The following is a 26,719-nucleotide window of genomic DNA, read 5'->3' as shown; positions in this document are numbered from 1 at the left end:
TTGTGCTACACTGTGTTATTTGGTTCTGCTGGGATGGTATTTTGCACTATGGTATTGTTGACCCCCCCCCCCCCCCCCCCCCCCCCCCCCCCTCTCCTACTTGTGTTTCCTCGCCTTCTGTTAATTTGGACCTGCCTACAAAATGGGGCCACTTAAAAAAAAAAATCCATGGCCACTTTAAGTTCCCAGTCTGTTCATGCTTTTGCATGATGGGGAACTTAAATAAGATCCACAGTGAACTTGTTTAACCCACGAGTTGCCAGTCTCTCCGATCTCCTGGTACCTGCCACGGGAACGTCCTTGACAGTACATCACTGATCAGCTACTATGATCAATTTTTGGTGCAGGATTTTATTTTTTTTCTCATTCATGCTGATTGGTTTGCACAGTCTTTTTATTTTTTTGTGCAAAAAAAATAAATAAGAATTAGCAGTTGGGGTAGATTGTATCTGTGCTCAATGCTCAGCACAGGGTCGTTGTTGGTTTAAAGTGGTTAAGGATAGATACTTGCATAGACTGATACATAGAGATATTAAATTATATGATACAAAGATAGATTAGACAGATACATTAATATGACGACCAATTTATTGCCCAAAATCCCATATTATCATCGACCTCTGATGTGGACTCTGGAAGATGCAGCGGAGATGAAGAGATTTTGGGGGCTTGTGCTGCATATGGGCCCTGTAAAAAAAGGCACATGTTAGACAGTATTGGAGTGGAGATATTTTGTACCACACTCCGATTTACCATATGGCTATGACTCGGACACGATTTAAAGAAATTTCGGAACTTTTGCATTATGATAAAGCATGATGCCTGCCCCAAAATGACCAAAGATTTCACTGTCCGTTTAAAATTAGGCCAGACCTCGACCACTTAAGCACCATCTTTTCTGAGGTCTACACCCCGGAAAAAAATCATCCATGTATAATGAGTTCCTTTTACATTTTAAAAGGAGAGTAAATGACATCAATACCTGCACAGCAAGAGGGCAAGGCTTGGCATTAAAATGTATAAGCTGTGTGACAAAACATCTGGGTACACCCACAGGTTCCAATTTTATGAAGGGAAGAACACCTACACTGAACCCCCAGAATGCCCCCATCCTAGAAGTTAAAAAATCTGAGGCTAAATCAACAGTTTATTGGAAAAAATTCAATTTTTCATTTTCATAGTCAGATGTTTCTAAATTCTGTGAAACACCTGTTGGGTCAAAGTGCTCTGAGCCCTCCATACAGCAGTTTGTTACCACATTTAGGATGTTTCTGTAAACTGCAGAATCATAGTAATAAATATTGAGGTTTATTTGGCTGTTAACCCTTGCTCTGTTACAGGAAAAATGGATTAAAATGGAAATTCTGCAAAAAAATAAAAAATTATTAATTTCACCTCCATTTTGCTTACATTGCTGTGGAACACATAAAGGGTTAACAACATTTCTTATTACCTGCTTGAATAATTTGAAGCGGTAGTTTAAAATTGGTTCAGTTATATGGATTTCTATTATGTAAGCCCTCAAAGTCAATTCAGAACTGAATTGATCCTAAAAAAAAAAAAAAGTTTCGGAAATTTTCTTGAAAATTTGAAAAATTGCTACTAAAATTGTAAGTCTTCTAATTTAGTTTTTTTTAAATGACATTTACAAAATAATGCCAACATAAACTTGACATATGGTAAATGAAAATAAATATTTAATGATGTATCTCTAAAGGGGGTCATTAATGAAGCTGAAATACTCCTATATTAGGCATATTTCAGGTGCAGGTTGTGGCACAACAGTTAGTTGCGCCACAATGTGCAACGTCTCCCCACTCACAATAGCTCTAAAATTGTGGGGGTGTGGGCAGGGAGGGGACGTGCCAGTAGGCCCGTCACATTTAACACTTTCTACGCCTCTTTGAGGAAGCTGTCTTACATTAAGAACTGGCGGAGGATCCGCTGAAGTCATAAAAAGGCCGATGCCTCTTCATAACTTTGGCGGAACCACCGCCAGCTTAGGGGTTTGTTAAGATCGGCATCTAAAATGCCAGTCTTAATAAATGTGCTCCTATGTGTGTTAAATGCAGAGAAATTCGATTTAATAAAATTTAATGTAGCTTTAGGTTTTTTAATAAATATAGGTAAAACCACTAACATGAAGTATGATGTCACGATAAAAATATTCTGAGAAGCACTCGGATAAGTAAAAGCATTTGAAAGTTATAACCACATAAAGTGGCCCATGTCATATTTGCAAAATTAGGCTCAGTCCTTAACCACCTCCGGACCGCTGTACGCAGATTCGCGTTCCGGAGGTGGCAGCGCTGCGCACAGTCACGCATATACGCGTCATCTCGCGAGACGCGAGATTTCGCTCCAAGCCGGCCCGCGCATGCGCATCCAAAAGTTAAAGAACAAGTTCGTCACCAGCCTGCCAGCAACGATCATTGGCTGGCAGGCTGGCGATTTTTAAAAAATCCAATCACAAGCCATATAACAGATCATATTAGTAAATATGATCTGTTATATGGCTTCTCTGCTCCTCTGCTGGTCCTTTTCGTCGGTTGGATCCAGCAGAGAAGCAGACATCACTGTGAGTACACCAAACACTTCACTGTAGCCCCTGATCACCCCCCTGCACCCCAATTAACCCTTTGATCACCCCTTTGATCGCCCCTGTCAATCACCAGTGAAAGGAAAAAAAGTGATCAGTGTAAACTGTCACTTTTTTTTTTTCACTAGTATTGGCTGTTAGGTTTTAGGGATAGTTCAGGCCCCTTGGTTAGGTAGTTAGCATCAGTTAGCGCCCACCCCACCGCACCGCAGTCACTTTTATTCGCTGAATAGCGTATCGCTAATCAGCATTTGTACTTTTATAGTATCTGTAAGTGATCAAAACTGATCACGGTCAGATCTATAATAGTATTAGTGTCACTTTAGTTCGCCCTCCACCCAAAACGCAGTGTTTGCCCGATCAGGCCTGATCGGTCGCCCACACGTGCGTTCACCCACGCCCGCCCCACCGCAGTGACAAAAAATATATATTTTTTGATCACTGCACATTCATTTTACACGCACTGCGGCGATAAAAAAATCAGTTTTGATATTTTTTATCAACCGCAGCGGCCTCCGGTACTTCGCTAGCCTCCCCTTTGTAAGACAGGCTTGCTTTTTTTCTTGGGTAGTCTCAGGGAATACCCCTAAATTTAGTAGTCCAAAATGTCAAACAGGGGGTATTCTTCTGAAGAGGCCTACAGGATTCTGACCCAGTCGGATGAGGAGTGGGAACCCTCATCTGATGAATCTAGCGGGTCAGAATATGAACCTGTGGAAAGCAGTGGCTCTCTGACCCAAAGTTCGGACGAGGAGGTGGAGGTCCCTGGCAGCACCAGGCGTACCCGGCCCCGTGTCGCTAGACCACAGGTTATGCAGGATCCGCTTCAAGAGCAGCAGAGTGGGGCTGTCGCTGCCGGATCACGTGGTGAGGCATACACCAGCAGCGCAGCCCTCCCTGGACCTAGTACCAGCACTGCCGTACAACATGGTGACGTGGCGAGCACCAGAAGGGCAGTTGAAGCTGGTACGGTGGCACGTGCACTAGTTACCCCGTCGCAGCCACCGCGCAGACAGGCCCGTAGAGCCTCTAGAATCCCTGAGGTGCTGGCAAACCCTGATTGGCAGTCACCAACTTCAGCCGCACCTGTAGTTCCCCCTTTCACCGCCCAGTCTGGAGTTCGGGTTGAGACGGCTCAAATCGGTTCGGCCCTGGGATTTTTTGAGCTGTTCTTGACTGCGGAGCTCTTGGACTTAGTCGTGGCAGAGACCAACCAGTATGCCACACAATTTATATCCGCCAACCCGGGAAGCTTTTATGCCCAGCCTTTCCGGTGGAAACCAGTCCAAGTTTCCGAAATTAAAATTTTTTTGGGCCTTCTCCTCAACATGGGCCTGACAAAAAAGCATGAATTGCGGTCATATTGGTCAACGCACCCGATTCATCACATGCCCATGTTCTCTGCTGCTATGTCCAGGGCACGATTTGAGGCCATCCTCCGTTTCCTGCATTTTAGCGACAACACCACCTCCCGTCCCAGAGGCCACCCAGCTTTTGACCGGCTCCACAAAATTCGGCCCCTCATAGACCATTTCAACCAGAAATTTGCAGATTTGTATACCCCCGAGCAAAACATCTGCGTAGACGAGTCCCTAATACATTTTACCGGGCGCCTTGGCTTCAAACAGTACATCCCAAGCAAGCGTGCCCGGTATGGGGTCAAATTGTATAAGCTCTGTGAAAGGGCCACAGGCTATACCCACAAATTTCGTGTCTATGAGGGAAAAGATCAGACCCTGGAGCCGGTCGGTTGCCCTGACTACCTGGGGAGCAGTGGGAAGACAGTCTGGGACTTGGTGTCACCCTTATTCGGCAAGGGGTACCATCTTTATGTGGACAATTTTTACACAAGTGTGGCCCTCTTTAGGCATTTGTTTCTAGAACGGATTTGCGCCTGTGGCACCGCGCGAACTAGTCGCGTGGGCTTCCCCCAACGGCTTGTAACCACCCGTCTTGCAAGGGGGGAGAGGGCTGCCTTGTGTAACGAAGAACTGCTCGCGGTGAAATGGAGAGACAAGCGTGACGTTTACATGCTCTCCTCCATTCACGCAGACACGACAATCCAAATTGAGCGAGCAACCCGTGTCATTGAAAAGCCCCTCTGTGTCCACGACTATAATGCGCTCATGGGAGGGGTGGACTTCAATGACCAGATGTTGTCTCCGTATTTAGTTTCCCGCAGAACCAGACGCTGGTATAAGAAGGTGTCTGTATATTTAATTCAATTGGCGCTGTACAATAGTTTTGTTCTCTACAGTAAGGCTGGGAGAACACGATCTTTCCTCAAATTCCAGGAAGAGATCATCGAGAACCTCCTTTACCCAGGAGGTTCCGTGGCCCCATCCCCCAGTGTAGTTAGCCGTCTACACGAGCGACATTTCCCCAGTGTCGTTCCTGGTACCTCAACTCAACCGTCACCCCGAAAAAGATGTCGTGTCTGTAGCAGGAGTGGAATAAGGCGTGACACCCGCTATTTCTGTCCTGACTGTCCGGACCACCCTGCCCTATGCTATGGAGAGTGTTTCCGGAAGTACCACACACAGGTACACCTAGCATAGGGATTGCATCTCACAGGACAGGCACACAGGGCTATTAGGGCCCTTTTACTCTCAGCTGCTGCAAACCTCTCCTTTCACCTGGGATAAAGTGCATAACGTACTTCGCCACATCTTTGGGCGATTTGCGCTTTGCACATTGTCCCATGGGGAAGGAGAGGTTTGTTCTATAAAGGTAAAAAAAACTAAACAAAAAAAAAATTACCGGTAAGTAAAAAAGTTAAAAAAGTTTAAAAAAGTTAATATGTTCTGTTCTAAAGTTAATAAAGTTATTGCTGCTGTCAGATTACACGCAAGTCGGTGTATGCGGCGCTGCAAGACGAGATTTCTCCTCTGCAGTAAAAGATATGTTTGCCGAGGCATATGAGCTGAGGAGGTGGCGGTGTTCATATACTTTGGCAAACACTTTGTATATATAAAAAAAAAAATCCCGGCAATGATTTATTCATCCACATCGATTGATGTGAATGGAGAAATCTGGTTTGCCAGGGCATACGAGCTGAAGTGGGTATGGATGTTGGGCGGAGCTCCTATGTCCTGGCAGACGCCTTTCCCCTCCTTTTTCTTTTTTTGGCAGAGATTTTTTCATCCACATTGATCGATGCGAATGAAGAAATCTGTGCCGTTCATTTTTTTCTTTCAGCCCAGAGGCTGAACGGAAAAAAAAAATCTCATTACCTGTATGCTCAATATAAGGAGAATAGCAGAAACTCCTAATGCTGGGCATACATGTAATGATTGCGGAGACCCTCAAATGCCAGGGCAGTACAAACACCCCACAAATAACACCATTTTGGAAAGAAGACACCCCAAGGTATTCGCTGAGGGGCATATTGAGTCCATGAAAGATTGAAATTTTTGTCCCAAGTTAGCGGAAAGGGAGACTTTGTGAGAACAAAATCCAAAAAATCAATTTCCGCTAACTTGTGCCAAAATTTTTTTTTTCAATGAACTCGCCATGCCCCTCATTGAATACCTTGGGGTGTCTTCTTTCCAAAATGGGGTCACATGTGGGGTATTTATACTGCCCTGGCATTTTAGGGGCCCCAAAGCGTGAGAAGAAGTCTGGTATCCAAATGTCTAAAAATGCCCTCCTAAAAGGAATTTGGGCCCCTTTGCCCACCTAGGCTGCAAAAAAGTGTCACACATGTGGTATCTCCGTATTCAGCAGAAGTTGGGGAATATGTTTTGGGGTGTCATTTCACATATACCCATGCTGGGTGAGATAAATATCTTGGTCAAATGCCAACTTTGTATAAAAAAAATGGGAAAAGTTGTCTTTTGCCAAGATATTTCTCTCACCCAGCATGGGTATATGTAAAATGACACCCCAAAACACATTCCCCACCTTCTCCTGAGTACGGAGATACCAGATGTGTGACACTTTTTTGCAGCCTAGGTGGGCAAAGGGGCCCACATTCCAAAGAGCACCTTTCAGATTTCACAGGTCATTTACCTACTTACCAGATATTAGGGCCCCTGGAAAATGCCAGGGCAGTATAACTACCCCACAAGTGACCCCATTTTGGAAAGAAGACACCCCAAGGTATTCCGTGAGGGGCATGGCAAGTTCCTAGAATTTTTTATTTTTTGTCACAAGTTAGTGGAAAATGATGATTTTTTTTTTTTTTTTTTTTTTTTTTTCATACAAAGTCTCCTATTCCACTAACTTGTGACAAAAAAAAATATTTCCATGAATTCACTATGCCCATCAGCGAATACCTTGGGGTCTCTTCTTTCCAAAATGGGGTCACTTGTGGGGTAGTTATACTGCCCTGGCATTCTAGGGGCCCAAATGTGTGGTAAGGAGTTTGAAATCAAATTCAGTAAAAAATGACCTGTGAAATCCGAAAGGTGCTCTTTGGAATATGGGCCCCTTTGCCCACCTAGGCTGCAAAAAAGTGTCACACATCTGGTATCTCCGTACTCAGGAGAAGGTGGGGAATGTGTTTTGGGGTGTCATTTTATATTATACCCATGCTGGGTGAGAGAAATATCTTGGCAAAAGACAACTTTTCCCATTTTTTTATACAAAGTTGTCATTTGACCAAGATATTTATCTCACCCAGCATGGGTATATGTAAAAAGACACCCCAAAACACATTCCTCAACTTCTCCTGAGTACGGGGATACCAGATGTGTGACACTTTTTTGCAGCCTAGGTGGGCAAAGGGGCCCATATTCCAAAGAGCACCTTTCGGATTTCACAGGTCATTTTTTACTGAATTTGATTTCAAACTCCTTACCACACATTTGGGCCCCTAGAATGCCAGGGCAGTATAACTACCCCACAAGTGACCCCATTTTGGAAAGAAGAGATCCCAAGGTATTCGCTGATGGGCATAGTGAGTTCATAGAACTTTTTATTTTTTGTCACAAGTTAGTGGAATATGAGACTTTGTAAGAAAAAAAAATAATAAAAAAAAAAATCATCATTTTCCGCTAACTTGTGACAAAAAATAAAAAGTTCTATGAACTCACTATGCCCATCAGCGAATACCTTAGGGTGTGTACTTTCCGAAATGGGGTCATTTGTGGGGTGTTTGTACTGTCTGGGCATTGTAGAACCTCAGGAAACATGACAGGTGCTCAGAAAGTCAGAGCTGCTTCAAAAAGCGGAAATTCACATTTTTGTACCATAGTTTGTAAACGCTATAACTTTTTTTTTTTACCCAAACATTTTTTTTTTATCAAAGACATGTAGAACTATAAATTTAGAGCAAAATTTCTATATAGATCTCGTTTTTTTTTGCAAAATTTTACAACTGAAAGTGAAAAATGTCATTTTTTTGCAAAAAAATCGTTAAATTTCGATTAATAACAAAAAAAGTAAAAATGTCAGCAGCAAAGAAATACCACCAAATGAAAGCTCTATTAGTGAGAAGAAAAGGAGGTAAAATTCATTTGGGTGGTAAGTTGCATGACCGAGCAATAAACGGTGAAAGTAGTGTAGGTCAGAAGTGTAAAAAGTGGCCTGGTCTTTCAGGGTGTTTAAGCACTGGGGGCTGAGGTGGTTAAAGGGGTTCTCCGTGAATGATTTAAAATGGCCACCAGCAACCTGTCCTAGAATGTGAGCAGGCCTGGTTGCCTCCACTTGCAGAGCTGCCTGAAGGGGGTGAGGGGGAAGAACTTCAGTGGTACTTGTTAATGGTGGTGAGTTTTCCTGCCAGGTGTCAGGCTGATCAGCCCTGATGGCATATCATAGGCAGGATCACATCATTATGATCTATTGAAAAGCAGTATAGTGTGTAGTGAGGCCCTGCTAGACTGCTCTACAACATGTTGCATTTGAAGAGACCCAGAGGCAAACAGTCCTACTCATGTTCTAGGACAGGTTGCTAAAAGCCATTTTAAATATTTTCTGGAGAACCCCTTTAAGGTGAAAACTGGATGCGTCCTGAAGGAGTTAGTAACATAGTACATAAGGCCGAAAAAAGACATTTGTCCATCCAGTTCGGCCTGTCATCCTGCAAGTTGATCCAGAGGAAGGCAAAAAAAACCTGTGAGGTAGAAGCCAATTTTCCTCACTTTAGGGGAATAAAAAATTCCTTCCCGACTCCAATCAGGCAATCAGAATAACTCCCTGGATCAACGACCCCTCTCTAGTAGCTATAGCCTGTAATATTATTACGCTCCAGAAATACATCCAGGCCCCTCTTAAATTCCTTTATTGTACTCACCATCACCACCTCCTCGGGCAGAGAGTTCCATAGTCTCACTGCTCTTACCGTAAAGAATCCTTTTCTATGTTTGTGTACAAACCTTCTTTCCTCCAAACGCAGAGGATGTCCCCTCGTCACAGTCACAGTCCTGGGGATAAATAGATGATGGGATAGATCTCTGTACTGCCCCCTGATATATTTATACATAGTAATTAGATCTCCCCTCAGTCGTCTTTTTTCTAACGTGAATAACCCTAATTTTGATAATCTTTCAGGGTACTGTAGTTGCCCCATTCCAGTTATTACTTTAGTTGCCCTCCTCTGGACCCTCTCCAGCTCTGCTATGTCTGCCTTGTTCACAGGAGCCCAGAACTGTACACAGTACTCCATGTGTGGTCTGACCAGTGATTTGTAAAGTAGTAGGAATATGTTCTCATCACGGGCATCTATGCCCCTTTTGATGCAACCCATTATCTTATTGGCCTTGGCAGCAGCTGCCTGACACTGTTTTTTGCAGCTTAGTTTGCTGTTTATTAAAATTCCTAGATCCTTTTCCATGTCAGTGTTACCGAGTGTTTTACCATTTAGTATGTATGGGTGACTTGTGCAGCGTACTCAAGTTGTGTTTAGAAATGTTCCTGGGTGTTGTAGTGCAATAGACACTAACCTGAGACGGCTGACTCTCTGCAAGGGCAGGTGATGGTAAGAAATGTTCGTGACGCCAGTGCCAATTAAACGGTGGCACGCCGTTTGCTGATAGCAGGAATAACTGAGGAACCACGTGATGTTAAAGCAGAACTCAAACTTTAGTAGTCATCAAACATGGGCATAGCTGGAAACGCAGTTCCTTTGCAGACAGTTTGTTGCAGTACATTTGATGCAGGCAATATAGACATAGCAAGGTGACTTCAGAGTGTTAAACACAGGACTTGCAGTACAGGCGGTTTGCACTCTATTCCTGACTGATCCTGGAACATAGAAAATCTTCTCCAAGGCCCAATACCCTAGCTCTGGCGTATATCCTTGGTTTTATCTTTATCAAGTACCTCCTCTGGTGTCTTGAGTACCTCTTGCTTTCCTGGACTTTGCCTCTGTCTCTCTCTCAGCTGCCTCAGGCTCTTTAACTGAGGTATTCCTGTTTCTGCATATGGGAACTCAGGAGGGGAACCTTCTCCTTGAATCTGGAACCCGGTTACAGGGACTGCAAAACCCTCTCCTGGACTGCAGGCTTCAGGCCTGGACTTGACTCTGACATAGTCTAAGCTCCAGCTTCAGACTACAGGCTGCAGCTTTAGACTCCCACTTAAGACTCCAACTTTAGACTGACTTTCCTTTCCCTGACTGGGCCTTATATAAACTAGGGCTCCCTAGCTCCCTCTAGTGACTAAGAGCTGAAATGACACCCCTAGCAGGCCTGTACATGCAAGTTTCACAGTAACAGGGAAATACATAGCATTACATTACATGACATTTTATAAAGATGACATATACCAACTTCCCCATAAATAAGGGGGGACGACAGCACACCAAGTGACCCTTTTGTAGTGACGGGCATTACAGTCCCCGTACACTACATACCCCACTGCTTTAAGCTGAGTACGACCTCGTACTCCATCAGGGCTCGCCCAACTGGAATCTCTACCTGAAACAGAAAAAGAGACATGCAGGCATACATATATGTAATTCATCTGCATTTACATTCATATCAGGTCCAATTGGCAAAGATGAAGGGTGGTGACAAGGGGCGTCGTTCTCTTCTCCTCAGGATAGTGAATGGAACTGGGGCGCTGACCTGGCACAGCGTAACATTATAACCAGGATAGTCCATGACAATGAATAAGTCCATAATAGAACAGCAAAATAGATAAAACAGTATAAAAGTTCTTGGAGGCTCAAAGAACAAACATGAGTCCGTACCCAGGTTATTTTCCTATTAAATCACAGAGGCTCTCATGCAGTGGAGTCCATCTCTCTGCACATTTCCTTTTAAAAGAGCAAAAATCTCAGAGGCTCAGGTTCTTTTGAGTCTGTCTCCGGTCACGGTTCCTTAGTATCAAGTTGCACAATAAAATTGTAGAATATAAAACAAGTGCTGTAATACCCCTGATCAACCTGAAAAGGGGGTTAAGGGTAAAAGGTGCAACTCAGGAACAGGCACAACTTTGCGTGGGATAGCAAAAGCAGGCAGGAGGTCCTGGAAACAAACTTGGCTTTGTTGACCTTATTACTTCAGTGGTCAACACCTACCACTGAGCCGTGGATAAACTGGCAGCAGCAACAAACGACCAGGAAACATAGGACTCCTGTCCTGGAAGGGTTAATAACATCATTCTTTGGTGAAATAAATCAAAGGCCTAGCAGGCTGATTCACAGGGGTATGTCATCATTACCCGGCTCTGCTGGCAAGTACGGCCTGTAGTAGTCCTCTACAGGAGGATGGGCCCACATAACGGTGTTAGGGGGTAGCTGCAAGGTAAAGGGGCCCCTAATAGGTATTGGCCCCATGGGCCTAGGGGTAAACCCTTGGGTGGACCGTACTGGTCCCGGCATGATAATTGTGGGATGTAAGGCATTTGGTACCGCCGCCGCAAGCGGTCCGGTGGGCTCGGTGCAGCAACTCACAGGAATAACAGGTCTTCCTTGGGGCCTTGACGGAGCAACATTAGCAGACGGTGGTTTACGGGTGGTGACAGGCACCCTTACCTCGTCCTTCTTTGGCGGCGTCTGGATCCTGGCGGTCGCGATCTTGCGCAGCTCCCGCAACTTCTCCTCCAGCCGGACAATCTGTTCACCGATGCTCTCCGTGTCAGAGTCGCTGTCATCTGCTGGCGCCGCCAGCGCAGGTACAGTCAACGATGGCGCGGACTCGGCCTCTGCAGGTTCTGGTGATGCATCGGGTCTCCGACCCCTCCGGATGTTCTCAAAGGTATTGCGAAGTCCTTTTAAGTTTTCCATATCTTGTATGGTCTTCTCCCGACGAGGCAGCTCGGGGGAAGGATAAGGGCTCACCCATTTTTCCAACACGGTTGGCTGCCAGAAGACATTAGGCCCAATGAAGGAGCTCCGCTCCTGGAAGGCGTGATGGGCCGGCTCTGGAGAGCGTTCCGGTTCCCGCTCGCAGCCAGAGTAGTCTTCTTCTTCTGCCTCCCAGTCCTCAGGTTCTCGCTTGGGACGGGTCACAGCAGTTGCATAAGGGCCTCTCAGGCTCTCGGCAGGGGTGAACTCCACTTCCTCTCCCTCGCGGAGGCTGTGCTGATAGGAAGGGAGGTAGTCTCTCTTGACAGATCTTCTGTTAACATATAAGTCTCTGCCAGTCAGGTAATCTTGTATGAACCCGTAGCCACGGGTTTTGTCAAAGGACACCACCACTCCCTTTCTCCTTTCCAGGCGGGGTTGGGTGTTGGTGTGTCGTTCATGGATAGTCTTGGTCAACTCCTCATAATAGATCTTAGTCTTTGTATTCCGCTTTATAGCGGCCTCCTGGATCTCTGCCATTAGTGAAGACCACTTGAAAGAGGGCTGAAAGAAGTCTCTCCAGGAGCCATAGCAGGGCTCTGGTTCTTTCTCCCGTGGCGGGCAGGCGGGTTTCTCCGGTCCCGGAGAGTAGGCCGGTGGAGCCTCCTCTGGCTCTACACCAATATCATTCATTTTTGGGATCTCAGGCGCGGACGTTGCAGCAAAGCTCTGTTCATTCTCCAACATGCTCGATCCTTCTCTGGAGAGCGATAGGGTCGCGTCAATTAGATCTGCCAGCTCCTCCCATTGCACTGGGAGGCCGCCCCCCAGGTATTCCAGTATATGGAAGGCGGAGTCCATGCTAGCCGACATGCAAATGTCCAGATAAGCAGTGGCGCCTGACCTTGAACTCCTTCCCGCTATTTCCTCAGAAAGGCGCCAATTTTTCCCGCCTTTTCGGGATGAAGATGACGCAGCAGCTATTTCAGTAGCCTCAGCGGCCATCTTTGGGTAGAAACGCTGTCTATTCACTGACAGCAAGCAGGATGATGAAAAGTCCATAAAACCACACTCCAATGTGGCGATTTTCTTCCTCTTGGTAGCGAAACACTGCACAGCGCTTTTTAGAGGTTTTAGGAATACTTTTGGTATGATTTTCAGTCCACAAAGTCCACTTTAAATAAACAGGCAATTTGTCACTTTGGTCACAGGGCAACTGTATAAGGCACAAAGTTCACGCTTCTTGCACTAGAAAGCGTGCGTATCCTGTTCGTGACGCCAAAAGAGAGGTGCAGCGTACTCAAGTTGTGTTTAGAAATGTTCCTGGGTGTTGTAGTGCAATAGACACTAACCTGAGACGGCTGACTCTCTGCAAGGGCAGGTGATGGTAAGAAATGTTTGTGACGCCAGTGCCAATTAAACGGTGGCACGCCGTTTGCTGATAGCAGGAATAACTGAGGAACCACGTGATGTTAAAGCAGAACTCAAACTTTAGTAGTCATCAAACATGGGCATAGCTGGAAACGCAGTTCCTTTGCAGACAGTTTGTTGCAGTACATTTGATGCAGGCAATATAGACATAGCAAGGTGACTTCAGAGTGTTAAACACAGGACTTGCAGTACAGGCGGTTTGCACTCTATTCCTGACTGATCCTGGAACATAGAAAATCTTCTCCAAGGCCCAATACCCTAGCTCTGGCGTATATCCTTGGTTTTATCTTTATCAAGTACCTCCTCTGGTGTCTTGAGTACCTCTTGCTTTCCTGGACTTTGCCTCTGTCTCTCTCTCAGCTGCCTCAGGCTCTTTAACTGAGGTATTCCTGTTTCTGCATATGGGAACTCAGGAGGGGAACCTTCTCCTTGAATCTGGAACCCGGTTACAGGGACTGCAAAACCCTCTCCTGGACTGCAGGCTTCAGGCCTGGACTTGACTCTGACATAGTCTAAGCTCCAGCTTCAGACTACAGGCTGCAGCTTTAGACTCCCACTTAAGACTCCAACTTTAGACTGACTTTCCTTTCCCTGACTGGGCCTTATATAAACTAGGGCTCCCTAGCTCCCTCTAGTGACTAAGAGCTGAAATGACACCCCTAGCAGGCCTGTACATGCAAGTTTCACAGTAACAGGGAAATACATAGCATTACATTACATGACATTTTATAAAGATGACATATACCAACTTCCCCATAAATAAGGGGGGACGACAGCACACCAAGTGACCCTTTTGTAGTGACGGGCATTACAGTCCCCGTACACTACACTTGCATTATTCCTTCCCATGTGCATAACTTTACATTTGTCAGTGTTAAACCTCATCTGCCACTTATCTGCCCAAGCCTCCAATCTATCCAGATCCCTCTGTAGTAGTATACTGTCCTCTTCAGTGTTAATTACTTTACACAGTTTAGTGTCATCTGCGAAAATTGATATTTTACTATGCAAGCCTTCTACAAGATCATTAATAAATATATTAAAGAGAATAGGGCCCAATACTGACCCCTGAGGTACTCCACTAGTGACAGTGACCCAATCTGAGTATGTACCGTTAATAACCACCCTCTGTTTTCTATCATTGAGCCAGTTACTTACCCACTTACAGACGTTTTCTCCGAGTCCGAGCATTCTCATTTTATATACTAACCTGTTATGCGGTACAGTGTCAAATGCTTTGGAGAAGTCCAGATACACGACATCCATTGATTCGCCGCTGTCAAGTCTAGAACTTACCTCCTCATAGAAACTGATTAAATTAGTTTGACATGACCGATCCCTCACGAAGCCATGCTGATATGGCGTTATTTGCTTATTTCCGTTAAGATGCTCTAAGATAGCATCTCTCAGAAAACCTTCAAACAGTTTACCCACAACAGATGTTAAACTTACCGGCCTATAGTTTCCAGGCTCTGTTTTTGGACCCTTTTTGAATATTGGCACCACATTTGCCATGCGCCAATCCTGTGGGACATTCCCTGTCAGTAAAGAGTCCGCAAATATCAGAAATAAGGGTCTGGCTATGACATTACTTAATTCCCTTAGGATACGGGGGTGTATGCCATCCGGTCCTGGCGATTTGTCTATTTTGATCTTTTTAAGTCGCTGTTGTACTTCTTCCTGGGTCAGACAGGACAATTTAAATGGCGAATTTATTTCAACATTCAGCATTTCATCTGACAGTTTATTTTCCTCACAGAATACATTGGAGAAAAAAATATTTAACAGCTTTGCTTTCTCCTCGTCGCTCTCTGCGACTCCCCCCTCATTACTCTTTAAAGGGCCGACACCTTCAGATTTATACTTTTTAACATTTATATAATTGAAGAACATTTTAGGGTTAGTTTTACTCTCTTTGGCAATTAATCTCTCGGTCTCTAGTTAAAGGGTTAAAACATAGCATTCTGCAACGGAAGCTTAGGATCTTACCATATACGATGTATATGTTACAGACAATTAGTGAAATTCGTGGGATAGAATGCCTAGCATTTTTTGAAAACCTACATGTTTTTTCATTCTGACTAGAGATAAGCGAATCCAAGCTCACGAATTCAATCTGAATTTCAGGAAAAATTAGATTCACACCGAATCAGTATTTCCTCATGCTTCCTGTTAACGAATCACATTTTTTCCTAAAATGGCTGCTGCACGTGTGAGGACATGGAGAAAGGAACTCTGGGAAGGTGGGATCACCCATAATCCCATGCATGCAGCCAATCAGCAGCCAGCCAGCCTTGTGATGTCACAGCCCTAGAAATACCCTCAGCCATCTTGGATTCTGCCATTTTCCAGTGTACTTAGTGCAGGGAGCGACGTCAACAGGTGCCAGGGACAGTGCTAGAAAAAAATGTCATTGTGCTAAAACTAATTACAAGTGCAGGGAAAGATTATTCAAGGTGTAGGGAAAGGATAGGGAAGAATCATTCCGCAGCATTTATGTAGAACAGGGTTCAGTAGGGGAGGTTACAGCCTGGGTAATAGGAACATTCTTATTACACCTTGCAGCACTGACTGGGGATCCAAATTGCCATTATACAGCTCTGTAATTCCAGCAAACCGTTCTTGTTATTGGGGTGCAAGTGCTGTTTGAAACAGCCATTAACAGGGTCTATTACAAGGAAATATTTCTATGTCTTATTTGCCCTTGTGCGGTGCAGTTATATGTTCTAAAGCATTTTTTTGGCTTGTATTAGTGGGAAAAAAGGGCTTATTAGACGTTGTGTGGTGAAGTGCGAAAATTACAGCCCTTTTTGTCGTGTATTAGTGGCAAAAGAAAAATATATTTGCCGTTCAATGCTGCAGTTATATGTTCTAAAGCCCTTTTTTGTGTGTATTTGTGTGGGAAAAAAAGGGCTTATTAGCCGTTGTGTGGTGAAGTGATAAAATTTATGGTTGATTAACATGCACTCTTAACATTCGGAGCCACCATAAAAACTATGTATTTTAATTAAATATAAATATAAACTTGGATCCAAAGGGAACTATAAACTAAAAACTGAAAATATGAATACCATCAATAAATCACTCTCAATAATTCATCAAAAAAGCATCACTGCCAATACATGCATCATTTCATATAAAACTTATAAAATAAAAGTAAAGAATAAAATATAAATTATAAACGACGATTCAGTTCCCTAATTGATGTTTGTTTCTATTGTCCCATGATTTTATTTAAAGTAAAAGTTCATAAATCACATAATTAGTCCATTGTTATTTGTCAAAAACCCAAAATAAAAAGTCTCAAAATATTCCAGAAAAAATATAATGATAAAAAATGAAGAAATAGTGTTAGTGATACAGAAATAAATTATAAAAAGTGACTTGATAAGTGGTGATTGCAATTCATCTTTAGTAATCCATGATTTATGTCTCTAGTCAATTGTATCTATTTCATATGATTTCATAAATTGACAAATTTTATATATTTCAAAGGATGTCCTTGACTGCTTCCTTCCAGTTAGTTATAAAACGTGCCCATAAACTGATAAACTAATAAAGTGCCCTGAGTCTTTTATCTGATAATTGCACCTCGTTCATTTAAACTTCAGAATCAAAGCATGAGAGATTTGCTACTATGTAGCTACATTACCGCTTGTCGACTATAGCGGGAGCAAAGTGAGAAAATTACAGACTTTTTTGGGGTGTTTTAATTTACTTTTTATTTATTTATATATTTGATCTGACAGTATGTCAGACAGAGAAGTGCCAGGCCCTGCACAGGGGAGTGGCAGAGTCCTAAATGTTTCTGGGCAAGGCACAGGTCGCAGCAGAGTTAGGGGCCGTGGCAGCAAGGGTCACTTCGAGAGACCTGAGCTCCCAGTGTCATCAAGCGGTCGTGTCTTGACCAGTGTGGGGGGTTAGCTCTTCTCCGGGGGTCATTCACACAAGTATCTTCGCCAGACACCAAGTTTAAGGTCCAAACATCGCTTTATTTGGCACCTCAGCAAAACAAACATAAATCATACAAAATAAACACCTGCCCGGCTGGGCTCTAACTAAACATAACATACCCTGACTCACCTAAAGCACCGTTCACACACGGTCATAACATGCGGCTTTCCCAGCCCAATGTCCATTAGCCTCCTGGCTGTACAGAGCACCGTTCACACAAGGTCTCAAGTCCAGTACCTTTATGGGGGAGTGTGGCCCAGTAGTCCTCCCGACTCCGGCCTTGTGACCCTTGCACCCAGGCGTCACGGCGTCCCCCAACGTTCCGGCTAGCACAACTGAGACCACTAATAAAGAGCCTCCAGCAGGACCCTGTTGCACAAGGAATCTCCTTCTCCAGATTGGGAGCCACACCCAAGTCCAGCAACAGGATTAAATAGCATCCCTGGACATGGGCATATTCCAAAATCCCGGACTGGAGCATGGGGAACAGGCACCCACCCAACACATTGCCTGTTCCCAGTAAAAGCCCGCCCCAGACTAGCTGGAGCCAGCTAAGCTAACTATCTTGGTGTCCACCAACTAACTTGGTGGCCACCTATATCGAGGGTCTTTACTCCACCAAGGCCTGACCCCTTGGTGATACGCTCCTGGTGCAAACAACACCCCTTTTTCATGCTTCCCCGGGACTTTACTGCACCCATCACTATTCACATTGCCACACCAGCAACCCAGCAGTTCTTGAATGGTTGACTCGGTCATCTCTGTTTTGGATCAACTCCTGTTTTTTTTTGGCATTAGCAATACTGATGGATTACTGACCAAATGCTGACTGAGTGAAGGCGGATGCTCCGCAGACAGGATCCGTTTTTTGCGGGTTATTGTTCAGACGGCTCAGAGGAAGGGCAAAATAATCAGTGACGTCAACACAAACTTACTGCTGACACCCTCTCCACTCTGTCAGGGGTGCTCTACTTGTATACGCGTTTAATAGAACAGGTTCTGTAGACTTCTATGTGGAATCAGCTGATGACGGTGTAAAAGGAGTGCGCTTCTTCTTGGCGCTAATATCGACCTGTAAGGCTGAGTTCATACTTGAGTTATTTGGTCAGTTTTGGCCCCGTGACTGCCCAAATAAGTGAAGTGTGCAGTGATTCTAAGAATGACGCCAGTCATCTGCATGTCATACTGACTCACAGTTTTATTTCACTACCACAGAAGACTCCCTATGCGTGTTACTGCAAGGCACAGTGTTCTATACCACTATAAAGGCACTCTGCAGCCAGGAAATAGCAGTTTTTTAACGTAATTTGCCATGAATAAATTTGGATCGAACTGAATCATTATTTTTTTATTCGGCGAACCAGCCGAATCGAATTTTTGAAAAATTCTCTCATCTTTAACTCTGACCTTATAAACCAGAAATGCTCAAGTGGCACACTAAGGTCCAAATTCTAATCCAAATTTCCAGCTGTCTGGACCTCTGCATGTCCTGATTTCTACTGTATCTGCATACTCAGGACATGGCTCCTTGCTTCATCATTCCATTCCCTGCCATCAGTGGTTCAGGCAGGCGTGCTGCAGTGACGTTGTCACATCTCTGCGCTGGGCCAAAGTCATAGCACAAATCAGAGCAGACCTTTTTGTCAACGATAATGGGGTGTAGGTGTGTATTCAAATTGGAGGCAAAAGAGGATTCATTCTGTGGTGGGGGGCACTAAAGGAGGCATCAGTCTGTGTGGGGTTAAACTGTATTCAGGATCATAATCTCTGACAAGTAAGAGATTAAGATGGCACAGCTCTTTAACTTGTCCACCTGTGTAATTAGGACAGGTTTTGTGTGGACTAGTAGGATGGCGGCCATTTTCTTTTTGCTAATAACTGCCCCCCTGAGAAAACGAGCCATTATAACTAATGAAATGTATTTAGTAATATATTTATAATGAAGTAATATTTAAGTATTTTCATTTCCTTGATTCCTGAAGAAACCCTTTAAAGGGAATTACTCAGTGAAGGAGCACTTAAAGGGCATCATTCTGTAAGGTGGACACTTAAGGGGACATCATACTGTGTGGGGGCAGTTAATGGGGGCCTCATACTATATGTAGGGCACTTTAGCTGACATTATACTGTGACAAGAGGCACTACGGCGGCATCACACTGTGCAAGGCACACTAAAAGGAGCATTATATTGTGTGTAGAGGCACCAAAAGTTAATTCTGCTGTGAATGGGGAACGTATGCAACATCTTACTGTGAAGGACCAAACTGATGACAATAAGAAAGCACCCTTACTATATTGGGAGGCACAAAGGGACATAATTATTTTGTGGGGAGCACAAAGGAGATTGGGCAGGATTAGAAGAGTGGTTTGTGTTAAAAAAAAAAAAATGCTGAAGCACCTTAGGGGCCCTTGGTGGTGTCCCTACTTAAAAAATTTTCCTCTAGGACCTTGACATTAAAGCAGACCCATGTATGTGGACCTTTACAAAAAGCACTTGAGTACTCCGGTTATATACCCAGGACAACTAACGAGGCACTTGTTAATGAACTGAAAACTGTGAAACCTAAACTAATTAAAAAATAGAATAGACAACAGCGATGAGAAACTTATATGAATTATCTGCAAACTAATATTGAATTATTTAGCAAAGTATGAAAATAGACACGGGGGCGGGGAGGCACTTTATTAACTAATTGAAACGCGTGAAACCCAAACTAATTAAAACAGAATGGAAAACAGAGATTAGAGCATTTTATGATGGAACATTTTTTTGGAAACTAACATTCCATAATCTTTTCCATTTATTTATCAGAGATACAACATGTATACAGATAATTTTATACATTATCTTCAAATTTTATGCATTCTGTGCAATACCTGATTTCACACAATGCCTGTAACATATATATTACACTTAATAATAAAAGAGTATGCAGTATGCTTTTCTAGAGATGGCTATAGACAGAATTTTAGATTTTAAATGTGTATATGCCAGGGAGCTCCAATATATATATAAACCTTTCCTTGCCAAGGATTTATCTTATACATCCTCACAGGGTGGCACTTCAGTAGCCAAAAATGCATTAGATATGTCTCTGCTACTAATGCCTTTATCTCAGGTGTGTAACAGATAGAGATATGAGTCAGTCTTGTTTTAAAGCTGACAGCCTAAGCTTTAAACAGTTTGGGATTGTGGCACAATCCCATAATACAGCCCTAGATACCAAGTCTAACCTGGTTCCTAATGGTCCTAGCACCACATTCACAGTCTTATTTTAAACATTAGAGATCAGTGAATCAATTCTACCAATTAAAAATTTGTCCCAAATTAGGGAGAACAACAAGTATACATGAGGAGTATTGTAGGCCAGCTAACACTGCTCTACCTTTCTGGGAAAAATAAATGCAGTATCTTACATCTGCTGGCCTCAGATAGGCTTAGTGTTCTTTTCATTTTGCAAGGAAAGCTCATCTTTCCCAGAAACCCAAAGTTATACATTTTAGCTGACAGTATACTTAATTGTAGCAATCAGTGTCAGGCAGCTGCTGCCAAGGTCATTAAGATTATGAGGTGCATTAAATGAAGCATCAATGCACATGATGAGAGCAAAGTTCTGCCACGCTTTAAATTATTAGTCGGACCTCACATCAAAAATTGCATTAAGCCTCTTATGTTTATAAAATGTTAAGCGACATTTTGACAATGCGCCAGGTGTCTGCTTTTGGAAAATGTAAAAGTATTGGGGGTTAGTAAGTTTTTTTTATTTTTTTATTTTATAATTAGGTTACATACATGTTGAAAATGTAAAAAATGTCCAGGCTACCGGAGGTGCAAAATGTTCAAAAACCTTTGCAGAAAAAGGGTTAAAAGTATAGTAAGAAATTCCCATATAGTTTTGAGGGTAAAAATAAGCTGGTAATAAAAAGTTGACATTTATTTAAGGTTTATTAACTATAAACCACGCTCCATCCAATAGGGGGAGAGCCGGTAAGGGGAAATGATTTGAGCTTGATATTAGAGTGCCTGTAGCTAGAGAACCAATTTGCTAATCCCACAAGTGATGCTAATCCCCCATTGCTTGCAAATGAATATGTTGCATTGCCAAAGGTATAACACAATTTTGGCATATAGCCTAGCAATACTCAGAGGCCTACAAAGATACCATTGCATCGATATACAGTATACACAAGTCATCAACCAAGAGTTACAGGAGGTAAAAGAAACAGGCAAACAAGTTGCTGTAAAATCTCCAGACTTATTTAAAGCAATTTAATTATTTAATCAAAAAAGGAGGGCTCTGCTCTGGAGTAAATGTAAACCCCAAGTCTGTTTCTCGCTAGGGAGGTATGTGTGAAGATCTCAGTCAGGAGGACAAATCAGAAGAGAATAGAACTGAGAGAGACTATGTCTCACATGGCTGTCACCAGAGCAGAGTAATTCAGAGACAGTGCGGGTCTGAGTGGAAGCAGAGTGAGAGGGAAGAGACAGCAGGATTTTGACAAGGTTGGCAAGCTCATCAAAACCTAAGATTGCAGGGATCTGAAAAGATAGATAAAGATTCTAATGATAGCCAACTATCGTCCTGTAGGAAGTGAGAGCTCAGGATTTGTTGTGGGCCAACCACTTTCTAAAGATCGCATCTGTGACTCCCAGGGGGAAGGCAGTGTTCATCACAATATGGTATGGGTGGAAAGGAGAGGGGAAATTACGTGCTAGGGGAAGAAGTGCTGGGCTAGCAATATGCTGGCACTTATTGCTTGGTGTTTGAGTGTCTGGGCAGAAGAGTCACACCAAGGAAGGCCCGATGGAGAAATGTCACAGAAGTAATGGTTCATTAAGACCCATTCCACAATGCAGGTGAGGTGAGAGGCAATGTAGTACAAGATGATGCCTGGGAGGTCCATGTCTCTTTTATCTTTGGGTCAAGAAAAGAGAGAAAAATTTAGGTGACTTTCCAGCCCAGGTGAAGGAGTAAATCGTTGAGGAGAGGAACTGAAGAGGGAGATGTATGGGTAAAGTTTGGAAGAGGTAAAAATCTTCCGAATTGCCGAAATTGAGCTTCTGCCCTTAAAGGGTTATTATGGTGGTATAACTTTAAATAAAAATGGATTTATTGAGGGCTGCTCCGGTACCCACTCCCTTCTACATCAGGTTCTCAGACTTGACACCCTAAAAACATTTTGGTTTACTTGCATATCCAATCACTGTCCATAGCAAAGTTCAAGCCATTTGTGGCGTAGCACCCAAGAATAGGAAGTGGAGAGGAACACATGCACAGTAGAGCCGAGAGTCTTGTCCAGACTGAGAACCGTTCTACTGTGCATGTGCCAATGCCTCATCACACTACACTTACGTGAGACGACTGGGCCAGGCAGGATGACAAACCTAATGCCTGGCCCTGTCCATCAAACTGCAAATGGATAGACAAAGAGACAGAAGGACGGGATCTTTCATGCATCGAGGACAGCCTCGGTGCAAGATACCACTCATTTACATTAATAAAAAAAAGTAAAAAAATCTTAAAATCGGAAAACTGGATTCTTGAAATAAAATCTGCATTGTATGCATACCTGTGTTAACATGGGCATAGTTTACTAGCAGTGCTGATGCTAACAGACTCCCCTTAAAATCCACCTACAAAATTCAGTATGAAATATGTTTTTTCAGTGTTTTTTTTCCATTTGTTTTTGACATATTTTTGATGCATTTTTTTTGCACTTTTTTAACCAATGGATGTTCACTTAAATACAAAACTGCATTTTCAGCTTGAAGTTTTTGGCGCACAGTATACACGTAACTTACACAAAGCTTTTTTTTATGCTTTCCATTTATTTTAATGGTAGATTCGGTGCAGATTCCACCCCAAGATAGGGCATGCTGCTTCTTTTTTCACAGGAAAAAAGTGAGTTTCCAAAGTGCTTCCCATTGAAATGAATGCAAGGCTGTTGAGACGTTTTTTGGAGTTGATTTATGAGGCAGAAACATGTGAACTGTCCCTAACAGATGATATATTTATATATGATATATTTATGTATGACTTCTCCAAAATGCACTGTTATCCCCCTTCCCCGAGTGGTCTTGTAAAACCGAGTCACAAAAATCTTTTATTGAATCAATAGCCTCACAATACAATACTATAACTTGATATTTAGATTAATCCCATTGTTAGGGTCTGTTCACATGTAATAACAGGTTTCTCGCTGCATTTTTTTCAATGAAATATAGTACTGTAGGTTTAAGTAACACATGGATATACAGTATTAACTTCATACAGCAGCTAATTAATGTTACTGCTCTATCATACATTTTACTGTGCAAGAAAAGCAATGCATACAGCACCCCCTACAGGCTTTGACAGTAAACAGCAATATAAAATAATATAGCGCTTCTGATTTTTGCACAAATTTTAAACTACATCTGCTAGAAAAAATAATAATAATTGTTTGTATATCGATCGGGGAATTGATCAAGAGTCTTATAAAGCTGAATCTAGACAATTACTTTAGTCTCATACATGAATGCAGCCGTAACCATATGTTGACGTATAGTGAGTGATGTTTTGGCCCATACTGTAATGCACAGGTTTCTTGACTACAACTTTTTTACACTACGACAACCCAAACAAATACAGTAAGTGGATTATGGAATCAGTGGCGTAGTGTGCATTGCCAGTGCCCATAGCAAACCAAATATTGTGCCCCCTAAGCTGCGGTTATGCCCTTTTTCTAGAACCATGCCCCAGTTGCATCTGTAGCGGGATCAACGAATGGCGCCTCTGCATACACCTCTCGTGCTCCACTGACATACTACATCTGGTTCCATTCCCAATTCCACCTTTAACCTCCATGCTCCTGACCAGCCCCACTGAGAGTAATATAAGTAAAATTCCCAGTGGTGCTGGTCGGGGCATAGCTTAGCAGTGTTCATGCTGCTGCCATGGTAATGTTACATGAAATGTCAGTGGGGTTGGCAGGCGGCCAAATGGTGCCTCAACAGGTATTCGGACTGGTTTAATAATGGAGGATTATTACTATGGGGTATCTAAGTGGCCTATAGGAATTATACTAATACTACTCTCTGTGCAGACTCCACCTCACGGTAAAAAACCTTGATTATTAAACCAGTCCCAATCCCTGCTGAGGCACCATGTGGCCCTATGCCAGCCTCACTGACATTTCATGTAAAATTCCCATGGCAGGAGCCTGGACACTGGCAGCAGCTCTCCACTCCCCTCACTAAAATTACCCCTCTGGGCAGCGCGGCAGGGTGCAGGGGCAACCGCCCCTCCCCCCCCCCCCCCCCCCTTCCTCACACATATACACACTACTTCTCTGTATGAAATGGAACCTAAAAATGGGAAAAGATAGAAGGAAATAGTTATATTACTACTTTTGTCTAGAACATTATATGCTCCTCATGTATGGGCTAGACACAACTGGTTTCATCTTCCAGACTATTACCATGTTAGTATCAATGTATCCCAAAATAGTAATTAATGTAATAAATAATAATTAAAACAATTTTCTTTTCCAGCGTTTTGGAGGAGCACTGGCCATACCACTGTGCGCTTTCCAAGGGACAGTATCCCTTCAAGCACCAACTGGAAAAACTCTTTCCTTGTCTACTTATGAAGTAAGCAGTGAAGGTCAGAAGATTACACCAACATCCAAGAAGATTGAAGTGTACCGGTCAAAAAGTGTTGGTCATGAGCCGAGTAAGGAAGACACCCCAACCCAGTTTCAAGATACCAATGTCAAAATACATCTTGAGGTTCTAGAAATTTGTGACAATGAAGAAGCAATGGACACTGTATCTATTATCAGCAATATAAGTCAATCTTCTACTCAAGCCCGTTCTCCTTCACTGCGCTATTCTCGTAAGGAGAACCGATTTGTCTCTTGTGACCTGGGAGAAACGGCTTCTTATTCTCTGTTCATTCCAACCAATAATCCAGACAGTGACATAAACATTTCTATACCAGATACTTTTGAAGCTCACCGTCAGAACAGTAAACAGCAGAACGTGGAAAGAGACAGCTACCAGGAGGAAATACAATTGCTGAACAAAGCTTATAGGAAACGGGAGGGAGATAGGGACAGTTAAAGCAGCCCATACACTGTAGATAGCTGTCAGACAAAAGCCAACAGCTGTCCCTCCCAACTTCCCCGTACTAGACAAGCAAGCTCTGCTCGGCTGAGCATGCACTTGTTTTCAATAATAATAAAAATCTTTATTTATGGCTCCAAAATATTCCAAAGCACTTTACAATCAGAGAGTTCATGTACAACAAAATGATAAATTACATAGTGAAGAACAAGTCAACAATTAAAACAAGAGGACAATATCCAGTCATCATAACAAAATAGAGGAGTGGGGGGACAGGGCAAGCCCGGCATCTGGGCCCATGGAGAAGAAGGCAAAAGGGGGTGGGTCCAAATCGGCAAGAGAGCTGAGCAGCCGCTGATGTAATATGAATCCTATGCTGCATGGGCAACCAGTGGGCGAGGCATCGGAGTAGTAGTTGAGCTTGGGAGAGGAGAGTTTAGTGAGGGCGAGATCAATTAGTAATGAGGTGCAGTAATCGAGTCGGGAATGGATCAGGACAAACAATTTATATGCTGGTATATAGGTATATGCTGCTGCCAGGCACCTTCTGCAGGACATGATGAAATCCAACAGCCGGATCCTTCTTCCCCCTGGTATCTGGTGACATACACATTCAAGGTTGGCGAAACCTGCGGAAATTGTCATGTTCAGCTGCCATTTAATTAATGTGTGTGGGCACACAAATCGGAATATAAACTCATCAGTTCTTCTGTATTCACACCAAGTTGTCTAGTTACCGGAACGCTGAATGTTATAATTGCTTTGTACCTGTTTTGTTTCTTGCAGTACCATACAAAAGCTTTGAATTGTCCGATGTTATCTAGAACTAGTTATCACTATATGAAAACAATTACGGATGCTTTGTGCCATTAATAATAATAAAAAAAAAAAAACATTCCTGTACATATATTGCCAGACTGCTGCACGAAATGTATCAGCATTGCATAGGCAGTAACAATATACACCTGGTACATTATAGTTTTACTTTTTTAACCGTAAAAAATCGTGTTTTAACTGATGTACATGGCTGAAACAATGACAATTCCTCTAGGTGGGGGAAGTTTACATACTTACAAGGTTGTAGGCATCAGCAGCCCTGTCTGTGGAGGTTTACATACTTATAAGGTTGTAGGCATCAGCAGCCCTGTCTGTGGAGGTTTACATACTTACAAGGTTGTAGGCATCAGCAGCCCTGTCTGTGGAGGTTTACATACTTACAAGGTTGTAGGCATCAGCAGCCCTGTCTGTGGAGGTTTACATACTTACAAGGTTGTAGGCATCAGCAGCCCTGTCTGTGGAGGTTTACATACTTACAAGGTTGTAGGCATCAGCAGCCCTGTTTGTGGAGGTTTACATACTTACAAGGTTGTAGGCATCAGCAGCCCTGTCTGTGGAGGTTTACATACTTACAAGGTTGTAGGCATCAGCAGCCCTGTCTGTGGAGGTGTGGAGAAAG

General features: G+C 43.2%; 1 protein-coding gene across 1 annotated transcript in view; it reads left to right on the top strand.

Annotated features, from left to right (window-relative positions):
- The window catches only part of GPR149 (G protein-coupled receptor 149), a 228,221-nt gene extending 202,731 nt beyond the window's left edge, over nucleotides 1–25,490 (top strand). Inside the window, exon 4 of the mRNA XM_040429954.1 lies at nucleotides 24,691–25,490. Coding sequence (XP_040285888.1) covers nucleotides 24,691–25,260 — 570 coding nt within the window. The 3' untranslated portion in view covers nucleotides 25,261–25,490. The remainder of the gene's footprint in view (nucleotides 1–24,690) is intronic.
- Nucleotides 25,491–26,719: the final 1,229 nt, after the last annotated feature.

Source organism: Bufo bufo, chromosome 4, assembly GCF_905171765.1.
Source record: "Bufo bufo chromosome 4, aBufBuf1.1, whole genome shotgun sequence".
NCBI lineage: Eukaryota > Metazoa > Chordata > Amphibia > Anura > Bufonidae > Bufo > Bufo bufo.
Note: the sequence above shows the minus strand (reverse complement) of the source record. Positions and strands in the feature narration are given on the sequence as shown.